This window comes from Mauremys mutica, chromosome 4 (assembly GCF_020497125.1).
Source record: "Mauremys mutica isolate MM-2020 ecotype Southern chromosome 4, ASM2049712v1, whole genome shotgun sequence".
Lineage (NCBI taxonomy): Eukaryota > Metazoa > Chordata > Testudines > Geoemydidae > Mauremys > Mauremys mutica.
The window spans coordinates 160,865,420-160,892,170 of record NC_059075.1 but is presented as its reverse complement, the minus strand read 5'-3'; the positions used below and the strand labels follow the sequence as shown (position 1 = coordinate 160,892,170).

Genomic DNA, 26,751 nt, shown 5'->3' with positions numbered 1-26,751 from the left:
GAGGGGCTTGGGCTCAAACCTGAGTCAGAGCCCAGGCTTTGTGTGCAGTGTAGACATATCCCCAGAGACAGGAGCGGGGAGGGAGGGTCTGTTCTATGCCCCTCCACATACTCCCCTTTATCCCTTGTATCTCTTGCTCTGGCGGTCACCCTAGTAGGGAGTGTGTGCGTAGAGTTGCCACCATTGTATTTAAAAAATAAGAGACTGTTTTCTTAGCACCCCTGCCTCACTCCTCCTCCTGATATTATCATTATTGTCATTATTATTTATTTATTTATTATTAAGCACTACTCACCTGCATTCGCCATGGATATTTCTTGCTGCTTTTTGCAGCATTTAGCAACTCCTGATATCGTTGTGCGGAGATGAAGAAATAAGAGACTGTTGCCAGCCCTAGGGCAGCAGCAGCTGCCAGTGCCGGGGGCCTGGGAAAGCCTGAGACGCAGCCTGGAGCTGGGCCCTGCTAGAGCCCCAACGAGCCCGGCTTGGCCAGGGAAAGGCCCCCACCCCATCTTAGGGGAGAGGGGAAAATGTCCATCCCTCCCATATTGGGCACTGGGAAGCCACTGCGGGGCTGGGAAAGTCCCTGCTACTGAATGGAGCCTATTGGCCCCCTTGCTGGGGTGGGGGTGCTTGAATTATCCCTAAACTACCCCCCCATGCCGACCCCCTCACAAATTCTGAACCCTTCCCTCCCATGTCTCCTTTGACTGACTCCCCTTCCCCCCGGCCCCTCCATTTCCCCTCCTCAGCCACCCCCAGCTCTTCTAGAACGTTCTGTGAGGTGGCAGTTAAACCTGCAAACTCTGGGGCGGGGGGGGGGCACGGGGGAGGATGTGGGGTGTTCATGGGGTGACAGTTAAACTGATATAACTGGGGTGGGGGGAAATGACACGCTGAGGGGTGTGTGAAGTGGTCGTGGGGTGACGGTTAGACCACCAAAATGGATGCCCAGGGGAGGCTGACGGGAGGGCTTGGGAGTGTGTAAATGAGGGGAAGACATGGGGTCTTTGTGGTGGGGAGGGGAGAGGGAGAGCAGCAGTGGGTGGGGGAGCTGCCGCTGTTCCCTCCTGTGCCCCATCCCCTCAGCCCAGCTGTGCCCCTCTGCCCCAGGCAAGGGTAGGATGCTCAGGAGGGGGCTGTTTGCTCTTCAGCCTCGGCCCCTCCTGGATCCCTGCCCCCCGGGGAGCTGCTGCCCCATCTCCCTCAGGCTGAACTGTGGGGAGGGAGCCCTGAGCAGCCTGAGGGAGGGAGGCCGGGGAGTCCCACCCCCAGCCCCTCAGCAGCCGCAGGGGAGAGAGCCCAGCACTGAGGCCATACACAGGAGCAGGGAGCAATGGTGGGGGAAGGACATTCGGTGAGAGGCTCGTTAATCAGTTGTGTAGAAAATGTGTCCAGATGGCACAAAGTGAAGGTGCAAAAGGTGCATGGTGACAGCACCCCTGTGAATCACAGACCTCTAGGGTCTAGCAGAGGGACTTGATGGGGAAGAGCCCTGCAGGCTGGGCTGAGGATAGTTTCTTAGTAGGAGAGGATCAGGAAGATCTGGGTGTTTCCTTGGAGGGACTGGACAAGACCAAGGTGCATATTGTAAAGCCCGCCTGTCTTTGAAGCTTGGGGGCTTTTGGTCCTTCCAGCCACCTTTGCCAGCATGTCACACGCAGACGGGCACTAGCGCACGGGGTGGCAGGCATGGTTGTAAAGTCTCTTAGATGTATTTTCTAGCCTTGGTCATTTAATTTAAATAGACTGTACGGTTTATTGCCCATGCGGTGTCCCGCTGCACAGGGCAAGGACCTACTGTCCTGTGTGAGGGGCAATTGGGCATCTGGCACACAACTGCCCTGACAGGAGGAATTGTGCAGGAATCAGCGGCCGGTTCCCCATGTGAAAACAAGGTCAGTAGTGGGGTTCCTAGGGAGCAATACCACAGCTGGGTTCTTTGTTGTATTTATTAACGACCTGCAATAAAGGAGTGAAGAGTGAGATGGGAAAATTTGCAGATGCCAGTGAATTATTTTGCTTGGAGGGGATTGTGAGGGACTCCAGACAGGGCTACATATGCAGGTAATTGGACAGCATAATAAGAGGCAATATAAAGTGTAGGAAGTGCCAGGTGCTGCATGTGAGAAGGAACAATTGAAAGAGGGTGACATGGGGTAATCCACTAAGCAGTTTGATTGTCCGCTCTTTGGGGCAGGGACATCTCTGTTCTGTGTTTGTACAGCACCTAGCACCGTGGGGTCCTGGTCTGTTCCTGGGGCTTGTAGGTGCTACCACGGTTACAGATAACAACAACAGTAATAATAGACAGGGTACAGCACTTGAGAAGAATGTAGAAAAGATTCCCCTTTTCGGACACTAGAGGGAGCCTTTGTACCATACAGGGAGAAGAGATTGGGGCAGGGAGCGGATAGGCTGTTTGGGCTGTGACTGTCATTACTGGTGATTTCTAACCCTGCACAGCTGGATCCCAGTTTGTATTTTTATTTTTTTTAAATACAATCCCCTTGTAAGTGGGGAAAATCCCTTCCCTGGGGTTGGGGGTCTAGCTGCTTCGCTGTGTGGCTGGCCTTGTGTATCGACCCAATCAATTATTGACTTGTAATGCATTGTGTCTGGGGCCAGGCACTGCAGGGACAATTCATACAGCTGTTGCCCAATCTTTAGATTATGTATCAATTACACTGATAACTGGGGATTCTTAAGTAATCACTTTGAGGGTTGACAGGTTCTTGCCATAAGATCAAGCCCAGTATTATTCAAATTATTATATAGTTGGGACCCCTGATGTGCACAGTTGCAACACTCACACCATAGGAACTTTTTTATATTTACAAATATAGTTTATTTATACATTTAGCACAGTCATAAAACACCCCAACGCAGTAAGGTATATAGCGATACCACAGAATGTACATCTGCACATCCATATACTGACACCATCCCTTGCAGAACAACCTGAAGTATTAACCATGATCTTCCTCATCACCGTCACTTTCCCCATCCTCACCAGGGGACATTCTGGCACCTCCCAAGGACTACAACTCCTTCTCCTACCACCCTAGGCTGGGAAGCCACTTTTATAATATGTAAGGCTGATGCCGTTATGTTCAATGCATATTCAGTAGGGGATTTTTCCTTTTTTCCTCACCTTACTAATGTTGCAGTGTTTTTTTCCCCCTATAGGTTAATATATAAATGATCCAAACTTATTATCACATATGTCAATTCATTACTGTGGCCCTTTTGTGGTTAGGTATCTCATTGTTATTTCTGTCCTAACTGGTTCTTTTCCAAGTTCCAAGTTGTGGTGTACCTGTTCAGTTTAAAAGAGTATGAACTTAGGAAAGTCCCTATGCCAACCTACATCAACACATCCTTTCTGTTAATGGTTGCAGCCATACATGGACCGTATGCTTTAGCTCATCACCATCTATCTAGTTGAAAGGTCTCAAACGTATGTATGCAAACTTTGCCTTAACTCAACATACAGGATGTGACCTGCAGATCCTTGTGTTATGGCCCAAATATGCTCTAATATAAACCTATTATAATAAAATAAATAATCATCCCCCAAAGAAACTTATAAGAAAAGATATATAGGCAAGCAAGCAAGCTAGTCTTAGATGAATCTCATATACCTGTTATGTACGTCAGTTCATTGCCAGGGCTCTTTGGTGATTGACTGATGTATCTGTGGTCCTCTTAAACTCTATTTTCAGCTCCCCAAATACTTGGCATTTTCTGTTGGGCTGCTTATCTGTTCAAAGTTTTATCTTTCAAAGTTCATAGGCCTCAAGCCTTATGCTAACTTGCTGAAGCTAATGTCTTACAGGATACAGGCCTGCAGGATCCTTGCATTATGGCTGAATATAACGCAAAGCAGTCACTATAATAAAGGCAAGCTAGCCACTGGGCTACTCTCCTCAGAGCCTTGTCACTGCACTAGTGCCCCCTTGCCGTGACACTGGCCAAGACTGGTTGCCCCTCTGTTACTTGGGACCTGCAGCTGTGGGAAGGGCAGACACTTATCTTTGGGAGAGGCTTGCCCCCAGGTGCTGATCTTTCTGCTTTACTAACTGGCTTCTCTATTAAACTGTTACTGAGAGGACAGCAGTATGCATCTGGGGATGAGAGCAGATTTCCTGGGCTTGGATCTATGGAGGGTGTGTCTGTCTGAGTGAGTGTCTCACAGAGGTTCCCCCAGAATCTAAGGTCAGCATGTGTAACTCTCAGCCAGGGGATGGGATTTGATTACAGCCTGAGGGGGATCATGCTGTTACACTGTGTTTTCCATTAGAGATTTGGAAACTGAGGTAGAGCTGCTGGTAGCCCCTTTTCCCCCCAAAAAAATTCCCATGTAACTTACTGGCCTGGCCTGGGTGGTGTTGAGGTGAGGTGGCTTGTTGGAGGTGGGGGAAGAGGTTCACAGCTGAAGGAGCTAGAATGGCTTCACTTGCAATCAGCAGGGACAGGCTGTCAGTCAGTAATAATGGGGGAGAGGGGTCACATGTGGAGCTGGGGTTTTATAAAGGGAAGACTGGGATGGGCAGGACTCATTCTCCTTGCTAGCTTTTGGTAGGCTGGGGAGGTTGCTGCACCCTTCTTTTAAATCTGTAGCAGGGGAAGGACCTAGGGTGATTGACAAAGGATTGCCCTCACAGCAAGTGACTGGGGAAGGAGGAAATCTTTAAATGCAAACCTTTGGGGAGGTGGAGAAGGAAGGTATCAGTGCAGGTAGATGAAAACAGTTCCAACCTGGCCAGCAAGCTGGTTGGCATTTTCAGTGCCTTATATTAATTCAGCTTGAGTTGTTAAGGAATTGATTTAAATTAAACCAATTTAAGGCACCCTTAAAGAATGTCCACATATGGGCACAGTTGCATGGCTTTAACTAAATCAGTTTCCAAATTGGTTTAGTTAAATTGGTATAATTTTCTCACGCAGGCAAGCCCTTTGTGTCACTTTCAGTTGTTCAGTTGGTAATTTAAATAAATCATGAGCACTTTGAACTGGCACCAAACATGTCTCCACAACTGATTTACACAGAGTGCTCCAGGAGTAACTATTAGTCACAGAGCAGAAAACAATTAAAGTGACTTGTGAAATGGGATGTAGGCAAAATTGTTGCTTTGTTGTTTTGCCCCAGATATTAGCATCAATCCTGAGGCTGCAGATTGCACTCTATTTTCTTGAAGGAAAGCACTGAATGATGCCAAACTGTTTCTGAAAGGAAACTCAGCATCAAAACATCCGTTCCTTCCTAACTGCAAAAGAACAAACAAGCAGGGTGAACTATGTGATGGCAGCAAATGTCATAGATTACAATCTAAACAGACCAGAGAGAGACAGGTGGGAAAAGGCTTTTTAAACACAAGCAGAGGGAACAATACGATGGCCGCAAATGTCATGTTTCTGGAATACTGTGTCCCATTATGGCATCCACAATTCAAGAAGGGTGTGGGTAAATTGGAAAGTATCATAGAAGTGTAGGACTGGAACAGACCTCAAGAGATCATCTAGTCCAGTCTCCTGCACTCAAGGCAGATCTACATTTAGAGAACAGTCATGAGAATGATGAAAGGGTTAGAAAACATTCCTTATAGTGATAAACCCAAGGAGATCAGTCTATTTAGTGTAACAAAGAGAAAGTTAAGAGGTGACTTGATTACAATCTAAAAGTGCCTACATGGGGAACAAATATTTAATAATGGGCTCTTCAGTCTAACAGAGAAACATATAATATGATCCAATGACTGGAAGTTAAAACTAGACACATTCAAGCTGGAAGGAAGGCATATATTTTTATTAAGTGAGAGTAATTAACTGTTGGAACAACTTACCAAGAGTCATGGGGGATTCCCCATCACTAGCCATTTTAAATCAAGATTTTTCCCCTAGGAGATCTGCTCTAGGAACTATTTTGGGGCAGGTCTCTGGCCTGTGTTATCCAGGAGGTCAGACTAGATGATCGCAATGGTCCCTTCTGGCCTTAGAATCCATGAATCTGTGTAGTTTGATTATTGTTTTTGGAGGGCGGAGTGGGTTTAGTTAGGAGGGGATGAGGTAAATGGAAGGAGAGGGGACACCGAAGGGAAGAGGACAAGGGGGACAGAGCTGGGGAGAAGAGGGTATGAAGGTCAGCTGTGGCGTGAAGCTGAGGTGAGCTCAGTGAAGCTTTAGGTGCTACTGCAACGTGAATGTTGTTAATAATAATAACAATCCACAAAACAGAGTCTGTTGTTCCAGATTTTTGTCTCTTACCTGTATAAGAGCATTGAGGCTCCTCAAAAGGCAGTGAATCCAAAGTCAGAGCCCCTGCATCACTTGAGGAACTCCGGTTTCCAGCTTGGAAGCACCTCCTGTCCCTCGGTCTTTCATGTCTTTTTCTCTTCTTTCCTCCCAGGGTGAAATAATATTTTTTACTGACATCTCCTCCCAATTCTAAATATACTTTGTCTCTATGGTTAGCAGCAAAATCTCCTCCCTATGGCAGTCTCACCTTTAAAGAGTGGGGCAGTATTTGGGGGGCCAGCAAAGGGTGGTGCACCCGCTGGCAAGAAATCTGCAGCGAATCCTTACATATTAGTGTGAAGGGAAGGGTCTATCTGGATCCAAGCATCTCCCTCTCTGCTGGGAGTGGGTATTGAGGTCACCATAAGGGTCACTGCACTCACTGCCTCAGATCAGCTGCGCCATGGCCTCCCTCCTTTTCCCCTCTCACATCTCTCCAGAGGTTTGCCTGGCTACTCAGACTGGGCCCCAGAGTCTGGAGTCACTCCTTAGCCAGTTGCCCCTCACTGCCTTCTCATTGCCTGTTTCCTCCTCCTGTAGCCTCCAACCTTCTCAGTCTCTATCCCATCTCTTGGAATCAGTCTCCTCCATCAATGCCCCTGGTAGCCGTTCTGAACTGTCAACCACTTGGCCTTTTCTAGACCTTATTTCAATTCTTCTTAGACCAGAGTCTGCTTGCAGTTACAGAGGCATTGATCTGGAGTAACTCCGTATTTCAGTAGAGGGGATTTACACTGGTGTAACAGATTATAATATATCCCTATCTCCAGTGAAGTAAGGGGAGTCCCTCTGGATTTACACCAGGGTCACTGACATCAGAATCTGCCCCCTAATCTCCTCTTACTTTAAACTTCTCATCTACTTCTCTTTGTTTTTTCACACCTTTTCTGGTTCCTCAAGTCACAGCCTCTCTAGTGCCACCCCACGCTGATGTCTGCCACTCATATCTCCTCTTCTACTACAGATCCCTTTATTCACATCCCTCTCCTTGTGGATTTTACTTCCATGTTGTGTCATATAAGCAATCTTTATACTCCATTTGTAGCCCAAACAGAGGCAGCATCTAACCGCATCTGTACCCCACCCTGAAAACAAGCAAGAAGTTACCCTCACAAACGGTAGCACAGGGGCCTGATGTGTTAAACTTTCTTAAGATTTTTTCTTTTTTCAACATGCAGTGTAATAACCAGAAAATGCCATGAGAAGAGAGGAGGGGCAAATGGAAACAAGGAAAGAATAATGCTTAAATCTGCCTCCATAGGAGCTGTAGATCCTCCATCTCAATTAAAAAACATTCTTTCCTTCACCCTAACTATCTTCCTATCAGCTTTATTACCAAAAATGTCAAGGGAACATTTCAAAAATAAAACCACCACCAAGGAAGACAGTTTAGACTTTTATTTTGTTTTTTAAGTAAATGATTCTCTGTTGATTCTTATGTACATGTCAAAAAAGGCATACAAATCACTGAAGACACAATACAGATAATAAATGACAGACATGCTCTAAATGCTATAATTTAATAGCATCACTTCTTGATATTAAGCAGTTGATATTAAGACCATCAATCTGAGTAAAATGAATAAATGCAATAGACTGGGTTTAGAATAGGAAGTAACACAGACAAAATGTACATGGTTAAATTGACTGGCGTAGCTACTTATATATGATTATTGTTTGTATTATCAATAATACCCCTGCCATGGCTCAGATCCCATGCTAGGTGCTGTGTAGACAGAACAAAAAGATGGCTAGTGCCCCAAGGAGCTGACAATTTAAGCATCAAACAAGATGAAGACAGACAGGTGAGCACAAGGAGATGTTTGTGGTACAATGTAGTAATGTGTATGTTAAAATGTTTTTAATTAATATTAAGTTGTTAAAGATAAGGGTGCAGTAAAACCCAGCTTAGATTTCAGGGCTGAGCCTCTAGATTTGGTCACAGAACATTTATTTGGTATAGGACCACTAAGCAACACATGGACTGATAACGTTTAGGTGTATTAAAAGGAAAAAATGATTAGTTAAGCAAATAAGCACTTACACAAATGCTATTGTTTTATTTACACTCAAAGATGAAATAGCGTGTCAATGGATGATTAATCGACTTACAACAAAGTACTGCCTTATAATCCTGGAACTGAATGTTACCTTTTTAATGTTAATTGGAGATATCCCACGATTTAGCAAAAGTACTCCTTTTATACTATATTCTAATACTAAGAAACATTAAACTATCCTTTACCACAGTTATATTTTCACCACCTTTTTATTTTCTCTTTACATTGCACATTATTTAAATTAATATCTGCATCAATATCCTTCCCATACTATCAAATAGCTAGCATTGAAATAGAGCATTCACAGTTCTCAAAAACACTCATTAAAAACCTTGGTTAAACCACTTATAACCAAAACCTAATGGAAACATAACCCCAGGCCATGTCCCCGTTAACTCTTACATTCCCGTTACTCTCTGGCTACAACTTATCTCTAACTTTTTCACTCTAGCAATTTCAATTTCCCGTACTCCTCTACACTTAGGTTTTGGGCCCATGTTATCCTAACTTCTACTTATTTCTTAACCCAAACCATTTTACAGGCTACAACAAGGGTATCCCACAATTCACTGAACCAGCTGCCCAGAGAATAGTGGAGTTTCAAAAGCACATTTTATTGCTTTTAGATATTGTTGTCCCCTCATCTTTCATGTACATTTTGGAATATTTCTGCTTTGCTTGAGAAATGTACAGCAGCCAGTCAGGATAAAGATAATTTGCGTATTAATTCAAAGAAATAACCATACAGTGATTGTGCAAATCCCTTCATATTGTTTGGTTAGGGATCATTCTTAGCAAGAGCATACTCCATGGTTACCAAAAATTATCATTCCGTGATTATTCAGATATCTCTGAACCAATCAAAATTCAAGGAACTGCCTAAATTAGAAACCATCTAGTTATGTTAGGAAGAAATTTCCACCTTTACACAAGTTTTTACATAATTTCCATTAAAGGGTTTATTCCTCTGTCACTGAGGCATTTTGTAATGGCCCTTGTCATAGACAGGATGGATCACTGGTCTGATCCAGCGCCTCAGGGAGATGGGATACCAGGCTAGATGGGCTATTGGTCTGATCCGATGCAGTCATCAGATGCAGACTCCAGGCTGGATGGGCTAGGATCTGTCCTAGTGCAAAGGGAGGTAGGGGAATGGTAGTTCCCATGATCCTATCAGTAACTGTACATCAGCCCTGCACTCATTTGGATGATTTGTTGACTTCCTTAAATTCTCCACAAAAAAACAGATACAGAACATCAGACTTTTTCATATGCTGTTTTTTTAAAATGACAGGATACATTTATTTTTGTTGAAGTGTATCCTGTTTAAAGAGACTCCCGTTGTGTCTATTGTTTAATGTTAAACACTTGCTATAGTCTCTGCAATGCCTACTCTTTAGTTATTTTTTTCCAGTCTCCTGGAGATCTGTTGCTGTAGCACAGCAGAATCACAGAATGGTAGGATAGAAATCGTAGGACTGTAAGAGACCCTGAGAGATCTTCCAGTTCAGTCCCTTGCACTCAAAGCATAGCTAAGTATTATCTAGACCATCCCTGACAGGTGTTTGTCTAACGTGCTCTTAAAAATCTCCAACGATGGAGATTCCATAACCTCCCTAGGCAAGTTATTCCAGTGCTTAACTGCCCTGACAGTGAGGAATTTTTTCCTAATGTGCAACCTACACCTCCCTTATTGCAATCTAAGCCCATTGCTTCTTGTCTTATCCTCAGAAGTTAAGGAGAACAATTTTTCTCCCTCCTCCTTGTAACAACCTTTTATGTACTTGAAAACTGTTCTCATGTCCCCTCTCAGTCTTCTCTTCTCCAGACTAAACAAAGCCAACTCTCTCAATCTTCCCTCATAGGTCATGTTTCCTAGACCTTTGGTCATTTCTATTGCTCTCCTCTGGACTTTTTTCAATTTATCCATATCTTCCCTGTAATGTGGCACCCAGAACTGGACACAATACTCCAGTTGAGGCAATATCAGTGTGGAGTACAGTTATCTGTTTACAACAGCTCTGCTAATACATCCCAAAATGATGATTTCTTTTTTTGCAACAGTGTTACACTGTTAACTCATATTTAGCTTGTGATCCGCTATGACCCCAGATCACTTTGCATAGTATTCCTCCCTAGGCAGTCATGTCTCATTTTGTATGTGTGCAACTGACTGTTCCTTCCTAAATGGAGTACTTTGCATTTATCCTTATTGAATTTCATCCTCTTTACATCATCTTTCCAGTTTGCTTACATCATTTTGAATTTTACTCCTATCCTGCAAAGCACTTGCAACTCCTCCCAGCTTGGTATCATCGGCAAGCTTTATAAGTGCACTCTCTATGCCATTATCTAAATCATTGATAAAAATACTGAAGACAACCAGACTCAGGACTGATTCCTGCAGGACTCCACTCAGTGTGGCCTTCCAGCTTGACTGTGAACCACTGATAACAACTCTCTGGGAATGGTTTTCCAACAAGTTTTGAACCCATCTTATAGAAGCTCCAACTAGGTTGAATTTCCCTAGATTGTTTATGAGAAATTCATGTGAGACAGTATCAAATGCCTTACTAATGTCAAGATATACCGCATCTACTGCTTCCCCCCACCCACAATACTTGTTACCTTGTCAAAGAAAGCTATTAGGTTGATTTGACATGACTTATTCTTGACAAATCTATGCTGACTGCTACCTGTCACCTTTATATCCTTCTAGGTGTTTGCAAATTGATTGGTTATCAAATGGATTCCTTAATTATTTTCTCCAGTATCTTTCCAGGTTCTGAAGTTAACCAGACCAATCTGTAATTCTTGGGTTGTCCTTATTCCCCTTTTTATAGATTGGAACTATATTTCTCCTCTTCTAGTCCTCTGGAATCTCTCTTGTTTTCCATGACTAATGGCTCAGATATCTCCTCAGTCAGCTCCTTGAGTATTCTAGAATGTATTTCATCATGCCCTGGCGTCTTGAAGATATCTAACCTGTCCAAGTCATTTTATACTTGTTCTTTCCCTATTTTAGCCTCAGAGCCTACCTCATTTTCACTGGCATGCACCATGTTAGATGTCCAATCACTGCTAAATGTTTTGGTGAAAAATTAAATAAAAAAAGTCATTTTGCACTTCTGCCATGTCCACTTTTTCTGTTATTGAGCCTCCCCTCCACACACACATTGTGTAACAGGCATACCCTATCCTTGGTCTTCCTCTTGCTTCTAATGTATTTGTAGAATGTTTTCTTCTTGCCCTTTATGTCTCTCTTGTTCCGTGGTCTTTCTAATATTATCACTACCTGCATGTGTTGTTTGTTTATATTCATCCTTTGTAAATATCTACTTTCTTTAGGAATCTTTTTTGAGTTTCAGACCACTGAAGAACTCCTGGTTAAGCCAAGGTGGTCTCTTGCCCCACTTCCAATCTTTCCTACAGCTGATCATTAAACTCCTTGAAGACAAATTTCCAGTAATCAGAAACATCAGTGCTGGGATGGGGCTGAATGCACCTGTCTGGGTTGTAATGCCGGTAATCTTTGAAGGGATGAAATATTCCTGCAGTGTCTACAGTTTGGAAACCACATCAGAGGAGCATACAGAATGCTCAGTTTTTTTGTGAATCATCATCTCTGAAGTTCCCTAAGTCTTTTGGTGACTTCGGTTAGTGGACTGATAGAAAATGCTCTGCATGGTCAGTGAGTCCTGCTTCACTGGAGACTTTACTGGATGGGCACTGCTTCCCACAGGCAAACACTCACTTGAAGATTTCATTCTGGGGCTTCACTGACAGATTAAAGAGTCTGGCTTCAATTTCCAATCTGCCAAATTGGGATAAGTTTTGTTGTTCCAGCTCCAGAAGAAAGATTTGAATGTTATCAGGAAGCAGCTCAATTTTTTCTGTGCTTATAAACTGTACTCCAACTAAGCTAACACTGGAAATGACCAGGTCCTGCTGCAGCTCTTTGCAGAAGTTTCCCTAAAAAAGGCAGACAGTGTTTTGCCCTTTTCATTTAGAGTTTTTCAAAACTCCCGTAATATTATTATTGTGGACAGAATCCCTTTCTCCAAATCTCCCAAATGTGCTTCCTCTCCATAATGATCTACTAGATGTCTCTGTACCCTGGATGTGGCAAACTCTTTTTAGTTACTTGTGTATTTCACACAGTTATCAAAGTTCAACTCTTCCTGCAGTTTCTTTAGCACAGAGAACTGGAAGAAGCTCCACTGGTGTATTCAATGGTCTGTTTGCTATTGAGAAACTTGTCCACTGTTTCTAATCCAAAACTTTTGTTGACCAGGGCAAGTCTGAGACACCAATCACAGAAATCACTGGTCCTTGTCTGGCTATCATCCTTTTCCAAGTAAGAATCTGTAAATATGGAGAAATACTGATGTTTCAGCTGCTCCAGATGCTGCTGAGGATCATTTTCTTTGTTAAAATCCTCAAACATCTTCTGAGATGTGGGAACTTCTTCCCCCAAAATGTGAAGCTTCAGGTCAACTTCAGATAAAGGAGGAGTGTAAAGTTTCTAAACACCCTCCTGCTTTAATCTCTCATTAATCAGATACAGCAATTCTCCACAATAGGTTTTGTCAGTCTGCTTTGGCTTTAACTTTTCTTCAATGTAATCTGTGCATTCATTCACTAAAGATTTAGCAAGCTCTTCAATTTTATAATGACAGTCCTGTGTTAAGTATTCTACAACTGCTCAAATCTATTTTATGTCTAAGAATTCCATTTTCATGCTGAAAGCTTTCACTCCAGAACACCATAGGCTTTTTGCATGTTGTAGGCTCTGACTGACAGCACCCGCATGAGTTACTGGACCCTGTCTCAGCTGGAGGTCTATATCTTGATCGTCCTGAGGCTTCTTTAACCTACTGAGCTTTAACTTTGATAAGGGTCTTCCCTCTATCATTTCCAAGGGCTGGTTTACACTGGGGGGGGGGGTGTCGATCTAAGATACGCAACTTCAGCTACATGAATAGTGTAGCTGAAGTCGAAATATTTTAGATCGATTTACCTCGGGTCCTCACGGCGCGGGATGGATGTCTGCGGCTCCCCCATCAACTCCGCTACCGCCGCTCGCTCCAGTGGAGTTCCGGAGTCGATGGGGAGCGCGTTTGGGGATCAATATATCGCGTCTAGATGAGACGTGATATATCGATCCCCGATAAATCGATCTCTACCTGCCGATAGGGCGGGTAGTCTGGACGTACTGAAAGTCTGTTTTTCATTTCTCATTGTCTAGTTTGTGTTCTGTTCTGGCAGTCAGACAAGAGCCTGTCAGCTTTCCCTTCAATTGTCTGATCATATCCAGTGTGGATAATAATTCTAATTGCTTTCTTGCAATTACTCATTAAATAACTTGAAGTTCATGTCTGAGGCTATTTGCATTCCTTTTGAAATCTTGTCTATACTTTTCTATCAGGTTCAAATTTGCTGCTCCACATTTAAAATACTGCATACATAAAGGTTGTTACCCTTCCTTTTATATTTGACAGTTACCAAATTTGAAATGCAAAAAACCTGAGCCCCCCCCACACCCCACACATAAGGCAAGCCTGCCCCAACCCCAACCAAAAAGCAACTCCTCTCCCTTCAACAGCCACTTATAGTATCTAGAGATTGATAACACTGCATGTATCCATAGGTGCTGATTTCCCTTCTGCCCAGCGGGTGCTTGACCCCTCCCCGCCCCAGGCCCCGCTCCTGCCCCACCTCTTCCGGCCCCTGCATTTAAAAAATATATGTAGGGGCAAAATTAGAAATGCCAAGACACAAAATGAGATCAAACTAGCTAGAGACATAAAGGGTAACAAGAAAATATTCTACAAATACATTAGAAGCAAGAGGAAGACCAAGAACGGGGTAGGCCCATTACTAAATGAAGAGGGAAAAACAATAACAGAAAATGTGGAAATGGCAGAAGTGCTAAATGACTTCTTGGTTATGGTTTTCACCAAGAAGATTGGTGGCGTTTGGATGCCTAACATAGTGAATGCCAGTGATAATGGGGTAGGTTCTGATGCTAAAATAGGGAAGGAACAAGTTAAGTTACTTGGACAAGTTAGATGTCTTCAAGCCACTAGGACCTGATGAAATGCATCCTAGAATACTCAAGGAGCTGACTGAGCTGATATCTCATCTGAGCCATTAGTTATTATTTTTGAAAAGTTCTGGACGACAAGAGAGAGTCCAGAAGACTGGAAAAGAGCACATGTAGTGCCTGTCTATAAAAAGGGAAATAAAGGCAACCCAGGCAATTGCAGACCAGTCAGCTTCACTTCTGTACCAGCTAAGATAATGGAGCAAATAATTAGGGAATCAATATCTAGAAGATAATAAGGTGATAAGTGATAGTCAGCATGGATTTGTCAAGAAGAAATCATGTCAAACCAACCTGATAGCCCTTTTTGACAGGGTAACAAGCCTTGTAGATAGGGGGAATGTGGTAGATGTGGTCTATCTAGACTTTAGTAAGGCTTCTGATACAATCTTGCATGACCTTCTCATTAAGAAACTAGGCAAATACAGTCTAGACGGAGCTACTATAAAGTGGATGCATAACTGGTTGGAAAACTGCTCCCACAGAGTAGTTATCAAGGGTTCACAGTCATGGCAGAAGGGCAGAATGAGTGGGGTCCCACAGGAATCAGTTCTGGGACCGTTTTTTTCAATGTCTTCATCAACAATGTAGATAATGGCATAGAGAGTACACTTATAAAGTTTGTGGACGATACCAAGCTGGGAAGGGTTGCAAGTGCTTTGGAGGATAGGATGAAAATTCAAAATGATCTGGACAAACTGGAGAAATGGTCTGAAGTAAATAGGATGAAATTCAATAAAGACAAATGCAAAGTGCTCCACTTAGGAAGCAACAATCAGTTGAACACATACAGAATGGGAATTGACTGCCCAGGAAGGAGTACTGCAGAAAGGGATCTGGGGTCCTAGTGGACCACAAGTTAACTATGAGTCAACAGTGTAAAGCTTTTGCAAAAAAAGCAAACCTCCTTCTGGAATGTATTAGCAGGAGTATTGGAAGCAAGACACCAGAAGTAATTCTTCCGTTCTACTCTCCACTGATCAGGCCTCAATTGGACTAGTGTGTCCAGTTTTGGGTGCCGCATTTCAGAAAGGATGTGGGCAAATTGCAGAGAGTCCAGAGAAGAGCAACAAAAAAGATGAAAGGTCTAAAAAACTTGCTATGAGGGAAGATTGAAAGAATTGGGTTTGTTTAGTCTGGAAAAGAGAAGACTGAGAGGGGACATGAGAACAGTTTTCAAGTACCTAAAAGGTTGTTACAAGGAGGAGGGAGAAAAATTATTCTCAATCTCTGAGGATAAGACAAGCAATGGGCTTAAATTGCAGCAAGGGAGGTTTAGGTTGAATATTAGGAAAAACTTCCTAACTGTCAGGGTGGTTGGGCACTGGAATAAATTGCCTAGGGAGGTTGTGGAATCTCCATCATTGGGGATTTTTAAGCGCAGGATTAGCAAACACCTGTCGGACGTTCTAGATGGTGATGGGCCTGCCATGAGTGCAGGGGACTGGACTTGATGACCTCTCCAGGTCCCTTCCAGTCCTATGATTCTATGAAAATATTGACTATTATATTATAATCTGACATGAGATGTCCCATTATGACATAACTTGACAATTATGCACCACTACTATGTAAATAATAAAAGTATCGTAAAAATGAAAATAAAGTAGAAAACATTTCAAAACAAAGTTTTAATTATTTTTCTGAAATTAAATTTTCTGATTTCTTTTTATGGGAATTTGCACTGAAGTAGATATGATTTCATGAAAAAAAATCATTTACATTGATATGACATTGTTGGACAGAAAACTAAACAAAAACCTTTTGAATGCACATAAGCCTTTTATGTACTCTATGGCCTTGCTAAAATATACCAAATCATACAGAGCACTTATGGAACAATGGGCCAAATGCTTGATTCCTAGTCAACTGCAGCTGTGTTCCAGCATTGCCAGAACAAACCCTTGCAAAAGATGGAATCTCCATATTTTAGTTTTACAATCCAGCAGAGCTTCAAAATCCTGGAGGTTGCAGGTTCCTTTGATTGTTGGTAACTTAGTAACTTTTGAAGTAGGACTCGGATCTAATAACTTTTTTTTTCTTATAATCTTGTTCTTATCCCAGATAAACACCAACAGAGGGATACAATGGTAACATCCAGAGATACTTAGCCTAGCTCCAGTGGGCATAATTAAAACTTCTTTGGAAAACAAAAGTTCTGTAATGACGCAAGTTGCAAACTAAATTATACTCTTACACACACTTAATTACTTAGCTACAAAGTGAGAATATGCCATGCACAATAAGAGTTAGAGGAATCTCCAGATGCTGTAGTAAACTTGGAACAAAAGAATTACAGACACTGGTTTGCTTCACTCACATTAGCCCAGCTCCTATGCCTGGTCTAATAGTTAAAACAAAGCAAAACAAAATAATTGATTGATTGACTATATCTACAACCAAAGCAAGCACTTTGGGTCACTCTGATCCATTGAGTTCTGTTATTTGTTTTGTGTGGTTTCAGTCTTTCGGTGACCACTGGTATGTTTAGGAAAGTGTTTGCATACCCCAAACTTTTCACAGATATTATTGCAAATTCTTCTGAAAATTGGTCCCAGAAAGAGCACTTTTCCACCTTTCATTATTCTGCAGATGAAAAAGTTTTATGTTCATCCCTTCAAGTGGGGAGTAGGAAGTATATCGTATGGCTTAGGTGTCCTGTCTCCCAAAAGAACAAAAAGCAAAGACGGAATAGTTAAGATGAGCAGTTTGTGAACAACCCATAAATGAACATCTTTTGGCCCAACTGCTGTCCAAATTCTTATAACTACCAAATTCACTCAAAGGAAATCAGATTCATTTGACAAATAATTTGTTAAGCAAAAACTGAGTCTAGTTCCCAGTAAATACTGTTTGAAAGGAATAATTTGGCTTTGCCATGTGCCTGCTCAGAGAGAGATGTCAGAGTCTTGGTTTTGTGTCATTACAGACAGGCTAACATCACAAGTCTCTCATTATGGATCAATGCAGGACTGGTTCCGTCAGTTGGTAAATGAGGTTGTGGGTGTTTATCCCCACTCCCAATACACATCTTGCACAAATGAACAAGGGCAGCCACCTCCTACATCTGTGTGGCCATTGATCCAGGTAAGAGTGAAATCAATGGGAACCTTTCACTGGCTTTCACCGTAAGAACGCAGCACCACTGGTGGTGCTAGGCTTCCCACTCCAGCTGTAGGGCCAGACCAGTCATGGAGTGGCATGTAAGCAGCATCTTGTGACAAAATGTGGCAGGACCCCTTTGGGCATGCACTTCCTCAGGGCCCTCACTGGTGGATTTTGCTATAATGTCTGTGCTGCAAAGCTTGCTGAATCATTCCTTCAACGGGTCTTTGCACTGTTATGATTGAGGCCTGTAACCTTACTGCATGAGCACGTAGAACAGAAATTGGAATATTGTTAAATCTCTTATTTAAGTGATTGCATAGGACTAGAGTGAGCTGACTTTCTTAAACTGAAACTTTTTTACCAGCAAAATGCAGATTCAGGTAAACTGAAATACTTGGTGTTGATTTCACTGAATTGTTTTGGTAAGGGGGGAAGGGAAGCATTTTAAAAATTTCAGAAAAAAATAAACATTTTGTTTTGATTTTTCTAAAATAATCTTTCAATTTTTTTGGTTCAAAATGACTTTTTGTTTTTACATTTCCTTTACTTTTATTTAAAAGAATAAAAATAATTGTTAAAAATTGCACAAAACCAAATCAACATGTTTCATTAATGGCCAAACAAAATGTTTCATTAAAAAAAAATTCATTTTGGGTCAAAACTTTTCAATTTACAAAACTTTTGGTTTTGGTTCAACCCAAAACAGTTCCTCTCCCCAACAATTTATCTTTGGAATTTCCAGTGAACTGAAAAATCTATTTACACACCTCTACTTAGGAGTGATGGCTGTTCACACCCACCATTTCCTAGAGGGCTAAGTCTCCATTGCTACACTTCTCAAGATCCCTCTTCCTGAGCATTAGAAGATAACTGAAGACTCTGACACAGGAGTTCCTGCAATGTCTTGTTATGAATGAACCAGATATGAATCATGTTTGCGATAGAAAGCCTCAAAGCTATGGCACAATAAGTTGGTAAAACATCTAATTGCAATGTGACGTAGCTGCCTCTTCACTGTTGCTTCCAATGGAAGCACCTTGAAATGTCTCTGGGAACGCATTACTGAAGGCAATGACATGCTACCACTATGTGATTCACTCTAAATATTTCTGCTGTAACTTCACAGCTCGTTAGCTTTTAGCTTATGCTAAGTTGGCAGAAATAGGGCTTTGGGTGCGTTATTCGATTAGGGATGCCACAAAGGGCACTCTGAGCCATGTGTCTATTCAGCAGGAGGGGCATCAGATTCCTTCACCCTCCCCACCATCTTGGATGTGTGGATTCTGTGCTCACTTCTTCCATTTGGTGCGGCCACTCTCTGGTTGCACAGAGCTAGCACACACAGACGCCCACCAAGGCATGGGTCATGAGGCCTAGGAGCAGTATGGGGATGACTCAAGGCTCGGTGCTGTTCTTTGCTCTGCTGAGACAGGTCAGTTGGTGGACCCAGGAGCAAAGCATGGTGAGGAATTGGCCTCCATGTGTTATAGGGCATACACCTTAGAAGGCACAAACAGCAGCTCGGCAGGTACATGGATAATTTCCTTGCTTAGGTCCTCTGTCCTCTGACCTTAAAGGGGCTTGAAGAGGCTTCCGCAGCCCCTCCATTGTTTCCATTCATGACTGGGAAAGTGGGAGTTCACTGAAGCCAGCTGGGATCCCTACTTAGAGTTCAGAAGGGATTGTAAGGCCGCCAACCTGCCAAATTCAATACAGAGAGAGAAGAGTCCGAGCGAACAGTTTGTGAACAACTCAGAAGTGAAAATTACCCATCTGAACATTGTCATGTATACTTAAGAATTACAAATATGGTCAAAGAAAATCGGTATTGCTTGTACGTAGAATTTGCTTAGCAAAAACGGGAATACATTCTCAATGAATGTAATGTCAATGGGATAGTTTGAGTGTCTTAAATGGCTGCTTGATCTGGCCATATCATTGCAATGTGGTTTCATGACACACTGTTGTGTTGCCACAGGGAATAACTAACTCTTCTCTTATGATGGACCAGTTTGTCTATGGCTGCATAAGTAGAAGGGAGGGTATCAAGTCATATTCTCTCCCCTCCCACACCCTTGCACAGATTTTGAAAAGCCATACGAAGTACAAACATCTTCTATATCCTTGATTCCATGGTCCCACTACTGTTTTTGCAGCAGCCTCCATCTGTGACCCCCAACACACCAAGGATTTAACTGAAAATTTCTGGAAGTAAAGGCGGGAGTTGGTACAGCTTGAATTAAAGAGCAACAGCTTCTGCACTTTGGCACATAGGAAAGTCGGAGACACACATTCACTAGTGGGTTACACTTTCACTGTGAATGGTAGCAAGTGCCTATATGAGGTGGGAGGTCCCAACACCAGTGATGCTGCTAGACTTCCCAAACTTTCGACAGCAGTGGCATCCCAGACTAAGCATAAGGTGGAATACAAGATAACATCCTGGAATGTAAGCCACATCATCAGGCATTTCCTCAGAACTCCCATCATCCTGTCCAGCCAGGGTGTCTCTGCCCCAGTCTTGTCACAAGCCCTGGTTCTGTCACAGCTGAGTCACATTATCATGTAGAAGAGAAATCCAAGCATTATTCGGTCCCATATATCAGTGATTAAGGGGTGATGCAAAAGCCACTGAAGTCAACCTGGCAATTTTCCATTGATTTTGTTGGGCATGAATTCTCTTCCGTTAAGGCCTGATGCAATGCCTGTTCACACACAGCAGGTCCACAGAGCTTGTTGCCTTTTGCCCAAGTTCCCGAAGTTCACTTTCTAAGCATAGGAGTGAAATGAGGAACTTGACACAGGATTTCCTGTGCCCTCTTCTTATGTAGGGGACACAAATAGAAGGAACCAGAGAATAGCAAGATCTCTAAGGTCATCACTTGGTGAAAATATGAGAAGGCAGGCGGGTGGCGGGGTGTGTGTCATATTGAAAGATGGAGTTTGAAAACAATGAAAGGGACTAACTCTCAGGAGAGCTTTGAAAGTTTTCTTCCAATACATGTTTACAGTTGTATAGGGGAGTGTTTCTTGAAAACTATTTCTAGTGGAGAAGCCTTGAAATTCCACTGGGAGCTCATTAACCAGGCAATGACGCACTGCCACTACATATTTATTTTAAATATTTCTGCTGTGACTTCCCAGCAAAGTGAGAGACAATTTTTCCCAAAGATCTTGTTGGGTCTTAGATTTTGCAGAGTGAGGGATGGAGACGGTCTTAGACCTGTGGCTTTGTGAGTTGGGAGAGTGGTTGATGTGAAAAGATTCTTGAGGACTGCCTTGACCAAACCACTTCTCTAGTTCGCTACTTTGGCCTTCGCAGAATTAACGGACAGCAAACGACTTCCTAACACAGGGCTTGTAAAGATGTTAGGATGAAATTTACAAAGCAGAAAATTCCTATAGCAGGGAGTAACTGATGACCTTGTAAATGACCCTCATCAACTTCTTACTGTTGTTCAGACTCGAACACCTTTGCTATGGGAGCAGGTGAAAAACAGGGAAAATAAATCCGTCACCATCCAGAGGTGGTAACTTTTGAGATCTGCAAATACAACCCATGTGAGTTTTCCAGCAAGGCTGAGTATTTTATGCTCTTCTTTTTCTGCTTAGCTCTACCAATGTTAAAAGAAAAAAGAAACAACTTATTAGGATTCATTCCAATCTACTTCCCTGCTCCATCAATCAGTCTCCAACTAATTCACCTAAAATGCTATGAATGACTCTAAAATCTTCATAACAAGCTTCCCTCTTGAAAAATCTAAATATTATTTTAATTTTAGTTTGGAAATGTATAAAAAAGGTTTCTTGGATGATAGTCTGTAAGCAATAACCATCCCCACATCATATTTAATCCATTCCTGCTTATGACCACTCATAAATACTTTCATTTGAACACAGAAAATTTAATTTCAGTCACCTCACATCAAATGGTAACACATGAAGGGTCAAGTTCACGAGGGGACTTCAGCTGATTTCCACCACTCTGGTGTCAGAGTTAACTGGTCAATCAAACAGTGTTTATGGCTACTTTGCATTTTTGGAGTAGCATTAATAATCTAAAGTGTATCGTGAGTCCTGCTGATAAATTAGTGTTTCAATTCTAGTTGAAATTGGGGTTTTGTGTAAAGCTGGTCAAAATTCTCCACTGAAACCATTTTTTTTCAGTTAAAATGGCTTTTCAACTAAATGTAAATGTTGTGAAATAATTTTTTAATGAAAATAATCAGACCAGTTTTCAGACATTGGTTACTGAATGAGATAGCTCAGTTTCATGTTTGCATGTACAAATAAAAACTTTTTTGAGGATTTATGTGCTCAGATGCAAAGATAAGAGATATGGTTATCCTTGGTTGAAAAATGGGATTCTGAAGGTGTTTAACAATGCAATACAAATAAAATAGAATGAGTATCATGGGAGGGCTGATTGCAAAGCGTAGTCAAGGTTAAATTTTTCACTTATATTTAATGTCTTTGATGATTCACTATGGGGGAAGAATAGAATGAATCGGCTTCAGAGTTTCCACTCTAATTATTTGGAGTATATACTGTTCATGGGAATATGCAACTCAAGCCAATTTCCTTTAGTTCCTTGAGTTACATAGTGCTCATTTTCATTTTTGGACAAAGTCTACCACTTCAGTCAATGCGTCTTGACATTCATTTAGTCACCGGTCAATATCTGTTGATTGTTCCTGTCCTTGTTTTGTGTCATGGCAGGTGGATTAGCGGTATTCCATATACCCGTTATTGAAACTGAGTCCATGGAGCCCACACAGAATGTGACTGAATTCATCCTTTTGGGACTTTGCCACAATGAGATCTTACAGCCTGTGTGTTTTGTGTTCTTTGTACTCCTCTATATCGCTACTGTGCTGGGAAACCTTCTAATTATTGTCACTGTAAAGAAGAGCCAGTATCTGAAGTCTCCCATGTATTTCTTCCTCAGCTACCTGTCCTTTGCAGACATATGCTATTCGTCTGTCACAGCCCCAAAACTGATTGCGGACTTCTTCCTGGAGAGGAAAACCATCTCCTTTGACGGCTGCATAGCACAGCTGTTTGTGTTCCATTTCGTCGGGTGCACTGAAAGCTTCCTCCTCACAGTGATGGCGTACGATCGTTACATCGCGATCTGCAAACCCCTCCATTACACAACCATCATGACTGGGTGTGTTTGTGGCTCCCTTGTGATGGCTTCATGGGTGGGTGGCTTTGTGCATTCCATAGTTCAGACTCTCCTGACCATCCAGTTACCCTTCTGTGGCCCCAACGAGATTGACCACTATTTCTGCGATGTGCAACCTTTGCTGAAACTGGCCTGCACTGACACTTATCTTGTTGGCGTCATGGTCATTGCCAATAGCGGGATGATTTGCCTGACCTGTTTTGTTGTGCTGGTTGTGTCCTATGTCATCATCTTAGTCTCCTTGAGAACTCGCTCCTCCGAAGGTCGTCGCAAAGCTCTTTCCACCTGTGCCTCCCATATTGCTGTAGTGATTATATTTTTCGGGCCATGTACCTTCATGTATTTAAGACCTTCCACCACCTTCTCAGAAGATAAGATGGTCACGGTGTTCTACACCATTCTCACCCCTATGCTGAATCCCTTGATCTACACCCTGCGCAATGAGGAGGTGAAAAATGCCATGAGAAAATTAGGGAGCAGATAAGCGACATTAGGGGTGAAATGAAAAATGGGATGTGCGGAATGATGGTAGTTCTGCCAAGTAATGCTATTCATCAGGAATTTGAGAGAAAAGAGATTTTAATATCACAGGTGTTCAGTTTTTCTGTGAAAATTCCCAATGATTTTCTCTGAATCCTGCTATGTCTAGCCTATAGGATTAACCTTCTTACATACATATATACTATAAGAAAAGATTATATATAATAATTATATAATTATATATAATATTTTCTTATAGTTTAATGTTTTGGTTTATTGTACAAGGTTTGTAGATTTATAATAAAGTAAGTTTGGCTGTAAGGCAAGAGACCTACAGGCCATATCCTGTATGTTAAGCTAAGGCAAAGTTAGCATATCTATATTAAGACCTTTTACGCAGAAAGCAAAGTTGATCTACATCTTGTTACCTAAATAGCTAAGACATTTTATCTAGACCAATAGACAATGGAAGAATGGCATAGGGGATTTTCAATTTGTACCCACAGACTTAACAGGTACACCACAGGGAAAGAACTGAAATGACTAAAGAACAGAAATAATATAAGTGCGTAGGTACATGTCATTAATACGCACATACATACTAGCCTATGGGGTAAGCAAACCCTAACATTTTGTGGGGGAGGAATGAAATTTGGGCATAAGAGGAAGGATTTCCGGCACTTGTGCCCTCTAAAAGAGGTGACCCACCTCACTAGAGTATTCTATTTCTACTCTATCTCTAGTCCTCTTCTCTTCTCTTCTCTTCTCTTCTCTTCTCTCTCTCTACTATGACTACTTCTATTAGTAGGCTGTGCTTGTTCTTAACTTTCTAAGTTTCAGGGGGACTAGCAAAGTTTGTTTTCCCTAACCTTTATTCTTACTTTGTTTCTTAGGTTTTCTGTTTAAGTTTAAGTTAGTCCAGTAAACCCTAAGTTAGTTCTGATAGCTCTGAGCGTTAGTTTCTTCAAAGCACTGCATCTCTCACTGAAGAATTGAGAAACCCCAACCGCGAGGCTGGGCCTGTGTCTCTTATCCCCAGGTTATCAAGGAAGGGTGTGAGTATATTAACCAAAGCTTTGCAGCATATGATACTATATTACCATCTGTATCTTTTGAATAGCAGTAATGCAATTGTAACTTTGTAACTCTGATTGTTTTGCCGCTTACTTACTATTTCATTGATTTTAATAAGTCTTTACAGCTGTATCTGTGAGCTTCCTTTCATATCCTCGAGGGTCCTTTGTAAATCGATAACTTTCATTAATATTATTAGATCACCATAAATCAGGCTACATATTACCATTTTACTTTGATGTGAACGCTTCCAACATTTAAGGCTCAGTGAAAAGTGGAAATTTTTCCAGTTCTTTGTTCAATTTTATACCTAATTTCACTTAGATCAAGGGTGGGCAAACTTTTTGGGGCGAGGGCCACATCTGGGTGAGGAAATTGTATGCAGGGCCGGGGCAGGGGGGGTGGAGTGCGGGATGTGGAGGAAGGGGCTCAGGACAAGGGATTGGGGCAGAGAAGGGGTGCGGAGTGCAGGATGGGGCTCAGGGCAGGGAGTTGGGGTGCACGGGGTGCAGGGTGCAGCAGGGAGCTCAGGGCAGGTGGTTGGAATGCACAGGAGTGCAGAAAGGGGCTCAGGGCAGGGAGTTGGGTGCAGGACGGGTGCGAGGTACAGGCAGAGGGTTTAGGGCAGGAAGTTGGGGGGCGGGGGGCAGGAGGGGTTTGAGCTCCAGCCCGGTGCCGCTTACCTAAAGTGGCTCCGGGGTGGCAGTGGCGCACACCAGGGCCAGGGCAGGCTCCCTGCATGCCTGCCCTGTCCCCACGCCACTCCAGGAAGTGCTGCGGCCCCTGGGGGGGGGGGGGCAGAGGGCTCTGCGTGCGCACATGGAGCCCTTTGCCTCCCGGCCCGGGGGTTGCTTCTGAGAGCAGCGCCGGGCCCGCAGCACCACCAGGGGGAATCCCGCGGGCCGGATCCAAAGCCCTGAAGGGCCGGATCCGGCCCGCGGGCCATAGTTTGCCCATCCCTGACTTAGATGATTAGTGGTCATTATTGTAGTCCCAGTAGCACTGGAGCAGTATGAGCCAGCGATAACCCTGGACTCGGGCTCTGAAGTCATGGGGTACTAGTCTTGGTTCTGTTACATTATGAATTTCAGTCAGTCGCTTCCTTTCTCTGGACCTCTGCTTCCCTCCCATGTTTTGCCATTTTAGACTGTAATCTCTTCAGGGCAGGTACAGTCTTTTACTATGTTTGTACAGCACCAAGAACATGGAGTCCCAGTTTCAGCTGAGGCCACTAGGCAATGCTGCAATACTACTAATAGTAATAATTTTGCATTATGTTCTCATGAACATGTAGGCATGTGCTTATTGTGAGGATCTCTTAAATGCAATGTAAATGAAATGTGTGTTCTATTCTATGCATCCGAAGAAGTGAGCTGTAGCCCACGAAATCTTATGCTGAAATATATTTGTTAGTCTCTAAGGTGCCACAAGTACTCCTGTTCTTTTTGTGGATACAGACTAACACGGCTGCTACTCTGAGTCCTGGATATGAGATGCTCAGATTCGCCTCGATTAATTACGGTGATGCTACTTGCCCTTCTAAACAAACTACATTCAATCTGAGACATTAACACTCCTCCTCACAATCAATAGATTCTTGCAAACTTTCTGAATGTGACCACCAGAACTTCGGAGCACTCAAAGCAGAGCATATCTCCAGTTGTGAGAATACGAGACTCCTCTCAAACAAATCTATATGTTCCCTCCCTATGCTCCCATCACATACACATGCAGAAAGATCATCTTTTTAGAATATGAGCCATCCAGGCCACCCAAGAGAGCTGCCCCACTTGGATACCATGGTTAGCAATCTCCGGAGAAGGATCAAGACTGAACTTTTTCACCCTTGCGCTTGTCTCTCATGGACAAGGCTAACACCAATAGGTCAAGGAGCAAGGAGCTGTATTGTGATGACTAGATTATTTCATTCACCCAACAATACAGTTGGTAAAAGACAATGGTATTTGGTTAAAGTTGACTTGGATGGTTTGAGATGAATGGGAAAGGACGTCCTAGCTTATCGCCTCCTCCCCTTGTGGGTTCCTGCCTCTTGGAATTTGCACCACAGTAGAAAAGAGTCATGTCCCAGAAGTCCTGATACTGCATTACGAGGTCACATCAGCATGTGATGGTTTTGTGTCATTCGAACAGCTCTGTAAAACACTGTTGATTCAACATGCAGATAACATGTCATCAAACCATGATGCTGGTTTACGATACCCAAAACAAACGTAAGGCTATTTAACTAGACCTCATCCCCGGGACTCAGGGGAAGCAGAAACCGGATAACATCAGGAAATTTAATGGGATATGTGGTGCAGGTGGTACTGTCACCATCTCAGCTATTTATTAAAGTCCCCTTTGGAGATGAATCTTTACATAGCTCTGGAGGAAGTTGAGATAAAATACAATCTTCAGGGGAACTAATAGGGAGCGAA

General features: G+C 42.8%; 1 protein-coding gene across 3 annotated transcripts; it reads left to right on the top strand.

Moving 5' to 3' along the window:
• Nucleotides 1-1,072: 1,072 nt before the first annotated feature.
• Nucleotides 1,073-23,371, top strand: LOC123369599 (olfactory receptor 4S2-like). 3 transcript variants are annotated; one of them, XM_045015361.1, is made up of 4 exons: nt 1,073-1,898; nt 8,009-8,102; nt 17,393-17,550; nt 22,291-23,371. In XM_045015361.1, the coding sequence occupies exon 4, from the start codon at nt 22,335-22,337 to the stop codon at nt 23,241-23,243; it is 909 nt and encodes a 302-aa protein (XP_044871296.1). In that variant the 5' UTR covers nt 1,073-1,898; nt 8,009-8,102; nt 17,393-17,550; nt 22,291-22,334; the 3' UTR covers nt 23,244-23,371. The 3 variants fall into 3 exon arrangements, with proteins under 3 accessions (XP_044871296.1, XP_044871297.1, XP_044871298.1); XM_045015362.1 differs by lacking the exon at nt 8,009-8,102; XM_045015363.1 differs by lacking the exon at nt 17,393-17,550 and having other exon boundaries at nt 22,520-23,371.
• The last annotated feature ends 3,380 nt before the right edge of the window (nt 23,372-26,751 follow it).

Bases quoted from the DNA above. Each gene is read 5' to 3' on its own strand.
- LOC123369599 (XM_045015362.1), top strand. From the start codon at position 22,335: ATGGAGCCCACACAGAATGTGACTGAATTCATCCTTTTGGGACTTTGC.